An 11,967-nucleotide genomic window follows, 5' to 3' on the forward strand; every position below is an offset into this window, starting at 1 on the left:
AGTCCTAGGGATTCAATAAACTGGAGACTCAGAGGCCAGCTTTCTAGTACATGAAGAGTTCGGTCCAGGGTCCCAGCTCCCTCTGTATCCCCGAGCAGTAGCAGCAATACTGCAATACTGACCCCATCAAGTCAGAGACCCTTCCACTCCGCTCAGGCAGCAGTCCAGCGGGGTTCCTAAGACCCACCAAAGTCTGCTGGGGCTCCCTGTCACTTGACCGGGCAGTTGGCAGTGCGTGGACACTCTAGAAGGCACTGCCAGACTCTGTTCTTGTGTTACACTGCCCCGGGTCCTCCTTCGGTTCAGGTGTGGACAGGGAAATAGGCAGTGCAGACAGTGGAGACGGAAGGGACATGAGGCTCAGTGGCTGGAGCCTGGACACTGGTCCTGACTCCTGAGCTGGCTCTGTCCCCTGAATGAGGAGGGATGGGCCAGACAAGCCATGGCGTCTAAGAATGAGTCAAGCAGGACCCGAGGCCCCTCAGTTTATCTAGAAGGGATCCACAGTTTCCAGTGTTTAAAGTCTCCTGTTTGATTGGCATCCCAGCGAGACCAGGTAACACGCTGAAGAGGATTAGCTACAGTCAGAGTTTCCAATTGACTCAGGCTGAGTCAAGGTCAGAACATGACGGCACTGGCCCTGTGGGGCTCCTCCCTCCCTGACAATGGTGATGAGCTATCATTCTTTCATTCTTCACACAGCAAATAATTGCTGACTGATATCTATGAACTCTGTGCTGGGCCTTGAGGACACGCAGGGATGAACAATGTGAGGCATCTGTCCCAAAGACCTCTCAGTCTCGAAGCAAGGATGAGGAAGCTCCACCAAGTATTTACCATGTGCCAGTTTCTGTGAGGTCCCCCGGGCTCACGGGAGAACCTCCCGGCCCTAAGGTGGAGACGCTCAGAATCTAACAGGGGAGGGCAATCGTGAACACAGGGCAGTCCACGACAGGGGTCCCATCTGAGCAGCTTTCCTAGAAGAGTCCCTGATGTGAGCCTGGAAGCATGTAGGAGTTGGGGAGGAAGGGAGATCTATGTAGAGGGTGCATGTAGGCACATTCAGGATGGTAATAATTGGATGCGGCTGTAGTGTACATATGCTGCAGGGAGACAAGCCTGGGGAAGTGGAAGCTGCCAAATCAGGCACCGTTTGGAGGAACTTGGATTTTTTTCCCCTTGAGGGTAATAGGGAGCCATTGAAAGTTTTAAGTAGGCTTAGATTTACTTTCAGAAAGAGAGATGGACAAGGTCTGTGAAGAGGAGACAATAGGGTTGGGAGGCGGAAACCCGGGTGCATCATTGGATGTGGTGTGAGAAGAGGGAACAGCTATGATGCCTCTCAGCCTCGGGTCTTAGGGCCGTTTACTGAGTAAATTGAGGGGGGATTCTGGGGCTGTAGTGGTGGTGGCTTCCATGCACAGTGACTGCTATGGGACATGGTTTATATCATCAGAGAGTTAGGGGATGAAGGACCAGGAGTTGGGAGGGGGGAGAAAGGCCTTCACAGGGCAGCGATGGGGAGTCCTAATATGGAGGACGTCTGAACGAGCGAGAGGGCCCGTGAGTGTGGAGGCAGAGGCAGGGGGAGCCGAGGATGAGTGGAGGGGAGCAGGACCAGGTCCCAGAGACTGAGCTCCCTGGATGGAGCAGTCTGCAGTCCTAGGAAGAGGCTGTCATATTCTAGGCCACTGTTTGAATTTTGGTGGAAAACACAGGCACAAAGGCAGCAGGAAATTCTTGGTCATTTGGTCAGTAAGCTAGAGATGTCAAGTTCACCTCTCTGGCTAATTGCTCAGACTCCTATAACATGAGTTAGTTCAGTAACTGCGGGACTCAAAATACCTGCAAAATTGAATAAAAGCATTAAATGCCACTTTTGTCAAGTCTTTTCTGACATGTTCAGTGCGTTTAATATTTCTGTGCTAAGTTAAACATTTTTTTCTCCAAGTAATGTGTATTCATTGCAGGAAAATTAGAAAATGCAGATAAGCATTTTCTAAATTTTCTAAAAAATGCTCCTGATCAACCACCAGAAGTAAATGCTGTTGACATTTTAATATAGACCCACCCAGACTTTTTCCTGTTTTTTTATGTGTATTATATATAAATACGCAGATATACATATTTTACCATATATAATGCACACTTCTGTTGCCCAAATTTTTGAGGAAAAAATAAAGATGTGCATTATACATGAGTAGTACCTGAAATACCTTTATCTGTTCTTTTGTTTTGTAATTATTTGTTACATAAAATTTCTTGTACCACAATATATTCAAAAATAAATGCTAAAATTCTTTTATAATATAAAAAGCAAGTATCTAAACTAAATGAATAAAAAGTTGAATTAAAAAATTAAAACCAAAGATTTTTTTCCCTAAAAGTTTGGGCCAAAAACTCGAGTGCACATTATACATGGCAAAATACGGTATTCAGAGAGATTTAACATAAATAGAATCATTGTTTCTGCTACTGTAATTTGCTGTAAAATTTTTCTGCTCTAACCCACTTTGTTTAATTAAGCTTCGGTCCATGCTCACCAGAGCCGTTCCTATTATAGCTCACTGGGACACCCGTCTCCCGCACTGGACTGGCAGCTCTCAGTGGGCAGTGATGGTGGCTTTGTCATCTTTGTCTCTCCACTGTCCAGCTCACGCCTGGCTCCCTATACATCCTCAGTGTAAGTTGGGGAAACTACAAAAATTCCCTGCGAAAAACATTCCACTGATGATGTCAGCCACAGGCAGATGAGACAGCTATGAGGACAGCCCAGGGCCCCAGAAAGAGTCATGTGTTACTAACCTCACTGTACCCGGCCCCCCCCCCCCCCAGAGGTGCCTTTGCATCCATGTCACAAGTGTCTGCCACTCTGCGGCTGGCCCCTCCCTGCTGCCTGCTCACGTCACCTGTGTTCCCAGCTTCCAGGCTCTCCAGCTGGGAAAACAAGGTGTCTCAGTGCATGTGTTTCCAGGAGCCTCCCTGGCTATTTTTAGTCCTTCTGAGTCCCCACCCCGGAAATTTACTTATTCCCCAAGAAGAGGGGTGCTCCTTTCTCTGGTTACTCACTCTGGAGGCTCCCGCACATCCCGCCTCCGGGCTCCAGCCACGGAAGTGCTCGCCACAGAGGAGACAGCACTGCAGTATCCCACGGGAGGCATCCGGGCAGAGCTGGGCTGGCGCAGTGCCTGGAGGCAAGGCTCTTCCAGGGAGCGCCATGTGCACCTGGGGCCCTGGGCCACTCTGTGCATGAGCCTCTGGTGTCCCTGCCCTCACCCATGTCTCTGGCTTTCGTTTCTTGGAGGTGGTGGTGCCTAGGTAGGCAAGACGATTGCTCTGTGGCTTGAGGCTGGAACTGCTAGAGGGCTCTAACACCCAGCACCCCGATCATTTGGGGCAAGAAGGAAGCCCGTTTTAAGGCCAAATTGTACTGTTTTTCAAAAGAAGAGGATGTATGGCCCGTGTATGCATATTTTTAAAATTCAGATCTACTTGACCATAACATTGTATAAGTTTAAGGTGTACAACTCTTGATTTGATACATGTATTGTAATCTGACTACCACCATAGCTTAGCTATCACCTATTACCTCAAGTAATTATCATTTCTTTTTTGTGGTAAGAACATTTGAGATCTAGTCTCTTAACAACTTTGAAGTATATAATACAGTAGTGTTGACTATCATGATTATGCTGGCATTGGATCTCCAGAGTTTATTCATCTCCTAATTGCAAGTTTGCACACTTTTAACAGTATCTCCTCAGTTCTCCTCAATACTTCAGGCCCTGGTAACCACTATTCTACTCTGTTTCTGTGAGTATGGCTTTTTTGGATTCCACATAAAAGTGATGACCTGCAAAATTTGTTTTCCCCTGTCTAACCTCTTACTTGGCATAATGCCCTCAAGTGTATATGTATACACGACATCATTCATCTTGATGGACCCTTGAGTTGTTTGTGTGTCTTGGCTACTGTGAATAATGCTGAAGTTAACATGGGACTGCAGCTATCTCTTAGATGCCCTGTTTTTATTTTCTTTGGATATAGACCCAGAAGTGGGATTGTTGTGTCATATGTTGGGTCTATTTTTAATTCTTCGAGAAACCTCCATGCTGTTTTCCATACTGGCTGCACCAATTTATACTCCCACTGACAGTGCCCATTTTCTCCACATCTTCGCCAACTCTGGCCATTACTTGTTTCCTTGATAACAGCCATTCTAACAGGTTTGAGGCACTATCTCATTGTAGCTTTGATTTAAATTTCCCTGATGATTAATGATATTGAACATCTTTTCATGTAGTTGTTGGCGATTTGAATCTTTCTTTTTCTGAGGTATGCCCCCTTTATTCCCACTTTGCTGAGTGTTTTAATCACAAGTGGATGCTGTACCTTAAATGCTTTTTCCACCTCTATTGATATGATTATGTGATTTTTGTCTTTTTTAAAAATATGTTTATTTTATTACAGTTGTCCCAATTTTTCCCCCTTTGCCCTCCTCCACCCATCCCATCCTCCCCCCCTCCCCCAGCCCCGCTCCCGTAGTCAATTCTCACATTGTTGCCCATGTCCCTGGGTCATTCATACATGTTCTTTGTCTAGTTCCTTGCCCTTGTTTCCACTATTGTGAATCTTTTCTTTGGAAAAGTGTCTATTCAGTTACCTTCTCCATTTTTTTAAATCAGACTTTTTTGTTATTGAGGTGTATGAGTTTTTAAAAAATATATATATATATACTCACATATATGTGAATGATATTAACCCCTTTATCCAATATATGTTTTTGTAAGTACTTTCTCTCATTTCATCAGTTGTCTTTCCTTTTTGCTGATTATTTATTTTGCTGTGAAGAAGGTTTCAATTGGATGTAGCCCTACTTGCTAAATGTTGCCTTTGGTGTGAGTGATTTTGGTGTCATATCCAAATAAATCATTGCCAAAACCAATGTCAAGGAGCTTCTTGCCTAAGTTTTCTTCTAGAAATTGTATGGTATTAGGTCTTATGTTTAAATCTTTAATCCATTTTGAGAATTTTTGTGAGTGGTGTAAGATAGAGCCCCTATTTCACTTTTCTGCTATGGTTATCCAGTTTTCCCAACACTATTTTTATATTCTAATCCCCTGGAACTTGTGGTCTGTCCTCCGCTTCTTTGACAGGACGCACAGAGATTGGGCTAACAAGCACTGCGATGTGAGGAACAAACATAGACTTACTGCCTATATTGCTGGGGTTGAAGCCTGGTAATGTTGTGGGTAGAAATTAAGCTTTACCACAGGATTGTGAGGAAAACAATCCAAGGGCCCATGCACAGGAGATTGCAGTGTGGCATGGTTTATTCGAGTAGAAATAGAAGTTTCCTCTGGGTTTCCAATTTCCCATCTTCCTCTGCCCACCATGGAAAAGTTGAACTGTGTCCTCAGCAAGGCCAATGCAAAAGCTAGTGTACAGAGTTCCTGCTTCATGTTAGAGCTCAGTCCTTTGGAGCCCATGCCATCTGCTGTGGGCCCCGGTAACTGCTAGGCCTGTACAGTTGGGTGCTCCTGGGTGAGAGAGAATGCACGAACACATGGGGCAGGTGAGAGAGAGAGAGAGAGAGAGCGCGCGCGCTTGCTTCTTTGTTCTCCTGGGGTTATGACCAGGAGTTTGGGTTTGGAATGGACCAGGTGCTTTTTCAAAAAAAACAATCAACTCCCCAGGTTTTTGTGGGCTTTTGATAGGTCCACCCCCTCAGGTGGACTGACAGGCCTCTTTGGTCAAGCACTTCCCACGCCCTGCAGCAATCCTGTTCTGGAGCAGAAAAGGGAGGAGTGTGAACCCCCCTGGTGGGGAAATGCTGTACTCCCCTGCGGTGTGAGGCTGCAGCTCCCTGGCTAAGCAAGCAGCTTCATGCTCTCTGGTTTATTAAACTCAATGTCTAATTCCTTTTGCTCCCTTTAATTAATGATTCACTAAATACAGGTGGTAACAGCACCTTCTTTCATCTGTGCAACCTTAGACAAATGGCTTGGACTCTCTGAGCACTGATTTTTCTCGTTGACTTACAGGGGCAATAACCCTCTATTTCAACCAATAAGATTACTGTGAAGATTAAAATAAAGGCAGACATACAAAAATATGTTATAAATAATAAAATGCTCTCTATAGGGGGAAGAATAAGAAGCATAACTCCTCACCCACTTTAACATGAGAAAAGGTACAAGTAGTGTCTTGACAATTAAAACAGGTCTGAAGTGGTGGCAACCTGTCCGTCCTGCTCTATGGGATTTGTCAAGCCTCGATGAAGAACATGGGAAGCTGGGAGCTATAGGGCTGGAAAAGGGGCTGGCAATGCCCTGGTAACAATCCTGACACCTCTGGGTTTCCGCTGGTCACTACAGGTGAAGACAAGAATAAGAAGAGCCAGCACTCACTGAGTGCTTCCTACATGTCAGATGCAGGGCTAAGGGCTTTGCAGGCACTATCTCAATGACTCCTTATACAGCCCTATGATATGGGCACTGCTATTATCCCCGAGTTACGGATGAGGTTCAGAGAGGTCACATGGCTAGTAAATGCCAGAGACAGGACATAAACCCAGACAGCATCTTTATTTGTCTTTGTGAATTTTCTCTGTTGTGTTTTCACTGAACTTCCCCTTGGACAAAGATATCCTGTCAAACTCAGAAATGTGAGCTTTCAATGACAAACACAGATGGAAATGATTTTAATAAGTTTGATCTCATTTTAAGTAGTTAAACCACACTATGAAATTCAAAGCTATTTTAAAAAGCAAGGTGTATATGTAATAGTTTCCCATTGCCGCCCTAACAAATTGCCATACACTTTGCGGCTTAAAAGGACAGTCTCTTGCAGTTCTGTAGGTCAGAAGTCCAACGTGGAACCTACCAGGATAACATCAAGGTGTTGGCAGTGCTGGGCTCCTTCTAGAGCCTGTAGGGGAAAACCAATTTCTTGCTATTTCCAGCTTCCAGAGGCTGCTCGAACCCCTTAGCTCAAGGCCATTTTTAGAGTCTACCATTCCAGCTTCCGTTTCCACTGTCACATCTCCTTTCTCTGACATTGACCCTCTTGCCACTGCAGGATCCACCGGGAGAATGCAAGATGATTTTCCCAACTCAAAATCCTTAACCTAATCACTCCTCAAAGTCCTTTTTGCTGCATAAACTAACATATTTATAGGTTCTGAGGGTTGGGGCATGGCCATCTTTAGAGCACGAGGCATTATTTTGTCTATGACAGTGATTATCAGGGCAATAGTGCAGGGTGAAATATGTCAAATAAATAATAAAATTACCTTTCCAACGGTAAATCCCCAAATCAGCATGCAATGAAAAGAGCAGCACTCAACAAAGTTCCCCTACAGAGATGGTTCCGAGGCCAGAGTCAGACAGCAGGAGGGGTGACCTGCAAAGGAACGCAGTGGAAGGGCCATTGTGGGGGGAGGCAGATGTTTCAGGATCATCCAAATCTGTCCAGGGCTAGAGGTGTGCGATGACATGATGGGAACATCTAGATTTGTCAACTGCCGGAATCTGAGGTCATTACGCCTTCCACCTCACCCAGCACATCCAGGTTATGACTTGACTTTTTCTTGGAGGAGTTTTCTTACAGGAAGAAAATGTAGCCATCAGACCACCATTTGATACTCACGTTTCTCTTTGCGGATTGATGCCATCAGGTCTTGTGAGGATCTGCAGTGATTCAGCACATCCAGGATTGATTAACTCAGAGGCCTGGCCAAAGCTAAATTGAGCCAAGAGACTGTCATCAAGGTGTGCCACCCTGGGGAGGGTTCGTGGGGCCTGCCAGCTGGCCCAACCCTGGTGATGCCAGACTCTGCCTTTCGGACACAGGTGTTGGATTCCTGGTTATTTAGAGCAGAACAGTAGCAGTGAAGATGACTTCTAACATTTATAAGCATGCGATTCACACAGTGATTCACTATGTTTATTACTGTTTCTACTCCAACTTCAATAGCCATGTTTAACAAGCCAATTATATAAAATAAAGGTTGATGGAAAAAGACCACAAGAAGAAATAAAATATTTAAGAAGCAGGGTGCTGTGATAGCGGGATTTGTGTGCTGGCTCTGCCTCTGGCTCCCTGCGTGATCTGGACAAGCCCCTCTCCATCTCTGAGCCTCAGTCTCCTCATCTGTAGGATAAGGGGCATGGCCTACATCAGCGATTATCAACCCCGACCGCTCATTAGAACCAGCCGTGAACTTGTGGATAATGTCAATGGCCGGGTATCACTGGGGAGGAGAATCACTATCTCTGAGTGATGGCAAAGGTCCTTTCCACATCTATTCTATCATTCCATGTAACGTTTGGAATTTTTTAATGAAAACTTGAGTGAGAATTGTTGAAGGCACCCATCCTCCTTACTGAATAACAAATTCAACTACACAAGAGAATGAAAATTGAGTGTCTACTACCTAGAAAGCACTAGACTAGATCCCTTAGGGGTGTCTGCTCACAAAGATCTTACTGTGTGTCAGCTAGGTGTCCATGCACCCAAATCATTGAACGTGAAAAGGGATTGACATTGTTACTTCTAAAATTTATCACACCCATGTATTAAATGGGTAATTCCTTCAACTTCTATTGAACTTCCCCCTTGCCCCAGAAATTCAGAGCCTGAGTTATGCATCCTTTTTCATATTTCTCAGCAAGGAGGTGGAAGAGAGAGATTCCCTAATTCACAAAGCTCCAACAGCCAAAGCAGCCTCCCTGCCTCCTTACCTGGTGGTCTTTACTTAAGCCCGCCCATCTTCTTGTGCTGAAATTTAGAAATGGCACAGCATCAGGTTTCATTTTTAATATTTATTGAGTGCTTACTATGTGCCAGGTACTACCCCAAGAACTTTATGGATGTTAGCTCATTTAGCCTGCAAATGATCCTATGAGATAAACACTATTATTTCTCCATATCATAGATGAAGACAAGGGCACAGAAAGCTCATGTCATTTGGCCAAGGTCACATGGCCGGTAAGTGGAGACTGGGATTCCAACTCAGAGACTGGTTCTAGAACTCCTGCTCCTGCTCCATGAAATGTTCTATGGCTGCCAAAAATAATGCTTACAAAAAAAACAAACAACAAACAACAACAACAACAACAAAATGAATAACAACATGGGAAATGTTTCTATCAAAATGTTAACTGAAAAGTTAGTAAGATAAACTCTTACGTAAGTACTATGATAAAGACTATGTAAAGTCAAAACAAAACACAAATTACTAGAAAGAAACAATACACAGTAAAAAAACTAAAAAAAGTAAAAAGAGACTGGAAGGAAAATGTTGAAAAATATTAAAAATACTTGGAGGTGGAATTATAAATGAATTTGAAATTCTTTCTATTTTTGGTATTTTTTTCTCTAAAGATTATACTTTCTTATAGTCTCATCCCCCGGGGGCATTTTAAGTATCTTACTATTTTTGTGTAAGACAATATTAGGGCTAAGCTCTGACGTTGCAAAAAGTAGTTTGGGTTTCAAAAATTGGCAGTAATTTGAAATTTAAGAGATATTTTCTCATGGATATAAATGAGTGTCCATAACAATTAAATTTTTTTAAACTAGCATTTTAAATGAAGAGTCTCAGGCATGATTCAAAGAACTTCATCTGTGTATTCTTATTTCATGAATAGGAATTATTATCAACTCCTTTTGTAGTGAAAATTAAGAATTTGAAAAGCTGGGAACCAGTGCCAGACTGCCTCTCTCCAGAGGCTGTTATAACGTCGCCACATGCCTCTCATCACGTCCCATTAGCTCAGCTTAGAAGCGCAGTTCCGTACATTTCCTCCTGTCTTATTTCTTCCTGCTGCAGTTTTCATAGTGAACATGCCCTATTTTGGCTAACTTCGTGGCCAAATAGATTTTAATGACTTACAACTTGCCCTCAGAATATTGCTCGTAGGAGGGAAAAAGAAAACCTTTGGATTCATTTGATCATGGACTTGCCAAAACTATGCCCACTGCCCCCTTGAAGGTCATTTATACAAAAGGGTCTTCTCAGGCTGGATATTCTCGTCTTAGGGGTGGTCAGAACTGATGCCTCTTCGGGCCACTTCCGTGTGAGTCCAGGTCTCCTCTTCCACCCTCAGCATACACCTGGTCCCTGCCACCTGATCTTGGGCTGGCCAAAGCCGCCTTCTTCAGGACAGTGTGTGGAAAGAGAAACCATTCCTACCTCTTCTGCCCTTTCAAAGGGATTGTTAGTGCTGAGTCAGCGCTATTTGTGAGTTCTTTTGGTGGGTCAAGTTCAGGTAAGGAGAGAAGCCTAACCACCTCCATCATCTACATTAGACCTGCCTAAAACGACATCATTGAGATATCAAGCATTCCCAGTCTAGGTTATGGCATCCTCCAAGAATGAAAAAGTCACATTAGATTGTTAGCTTGAGCCTGGCACTTTATTTTCGAGCTCTACCCTTATTCTGAAAAGGGCCCTTTGATTTCCATCTTGGGACTTTTCCCATCCGTTTCCTATACGAGGAGCAGAGACCTTTCCTCAGCCCCAGAGGTCTAGTACCCCACTGACCGAGCCCAGCGATCAGGAAGCATAGCAGAGCCACCTGTGGGACCGACAGGTGTTGTGTGTAATCTGCTAAGCTCCATCACCATCCTAGAGGCCTGCAATTCTCAGGGGATGTTCCTGTGGACTAATACCTCACATGCTTATGCAGGGAAGAATTGGGTTCTTCGGACGTGAGAGGAGGGTAGTCACTTGCGCCCCTTGGGAGAGACGCCATCAGCATCCCGCACTGGTCCGTGCCTCCCGATGCCAGGTCAGAGAGCTGACTCCATATAAAAGGCAGAAGCTTCCGACAGCCCTCAGTCCACTTGCCTCTAGAGTGATCTGCTCTAGTACCTGAACCAGGTAAAATGCACTTTAGGGACCAGGAGAGACTCGGTGCTGACATTTTGGGCAGAGAGAAGCCCTGGGTAGAGGACAATATTGAAGAAACACCAGGAGAAAGGGAGATTTGGAAGGGTTATGCCAGGAGGGGAGGGTGGGAGGCAGGGGAAGGGAAAAAAGGACTGGTGTCTTTTTGAAATTGTGAGGGATTCCTTTGAAACCATGGAGTTCCTGGGTTGAAACCTTTTGCATATTTCTTGTAACTGATTTGGGGAGATTGGGTTTTAAAAATCTGGTCCCTATAGAGATGAAATCATGTGAACTCAAAGTTCAATTTTAAACATAAGGGAGTTATGTTGCGCTAATTGAACTTAAAATTTCTGTATTTTCTTCCAGCTTCATTCAGCTTCTGCTGAGATGTCCTGCCAGCAAAGCCAGCAGCAGTGCCAGCCCCCTCCCAAGTGTCCCCCAAAATGTCCACCCAAGTGCCCCACCCCAAAATGCCCACCCAAGTGTCCCCCCAAGTGTCCAGCCCCCTGCCCACCTCCAGTCTCTTCCTGCTGTGACCTCAGCTCTGGAAGCTGCTGTAGCTTAGGGGGCGGGGACTGTTGCAGCTCTGGGGGTTGCGGCGGCTGCCTGAGCCACCACAAGCTCCGCCGATCTCTTCGGCGCCGTCACCACCACTCTGACTGCTGTGACAGTGGCCACTATTCTGGAGGCTCCAGCTGCTGCCACAGCTCCGGGGGCTCCGACTGCTGCCACAGCTCCGGGGGCTCCAGCTGCTGCCACAGCTCCGGGGGCTCCAGCTGCTGCCACAGCTCCGGGGGCTCCGACTGCTGCTGACCTGGGCCATGAGGAACACCGCGGAGCCGCACTGGAGGAGCCAAAGTGCTATTGACCACCCATCCTAAGACGGCTCTTCTGGTTCCGCGTGAACAAGTCTCCTGAAACGCCTTCGGTTTCCCTCTCCTTCTTGCCCATGTTCATTCCACTGTGAGGTCCAGAGGTCTAACCTCAGATCGTCACTGGATTGATTCTCCTCTCAGACACAGTTCTTTGGAGGGCTTGGTGTTGGAATTCAGTCACGTGCCATTTTCTCT

General features: G+C 45.4%; 1 protein-coding gene across 1 annotated transcript; it reads left to right on the forward strand.

Annotated features, from left to right (window-relative positions):
- The first annotated feature begins 11,284 nt into the window (after positions 1 to 11,284).
- Positions 11,285 to 11,710, forward strand: LCE5A (late cornified envelope 5A). The gene has a single exon (XM_054562877.1). The coding sequence runs from the start codon at positions 11,285 to 11,287 to the stop codon at positions 11,708 to 11,710; it is 426 nt and encodes a 141-aa protein (XP_054418852.1).
- Positions 11,711 to 11,967: the final 257 nt, after the last annotated feature.

Source organism: Pteronotus mesoamericanus, unplaced genomic scaffold (assembly GCF_021234165.1).
Source record: "Pteronotus mesoamericanus isolate MK-2021 breed Mesoamerican mustached bat unplaced genomic scaffold, CSHL_Meso_final scaffold_705, whole genome shotgun sequence".
NCBI lineage: Eukaryota > Metazoa > Chordata > Mammalia > Chiroptera > Mormoopidae > Pteronotus > Pteronotus mesoamericanus.

What these genes read in the sequence shown, in the direction of transcription:
- LCE5A (XM_054562877.1), top strand. Translation starts at nt 11,285, where the DNA reads ATGTCCTGCCAGCAAAGCCAGCAGCAGTGCCAGCCCCCTCCCAAGTGT.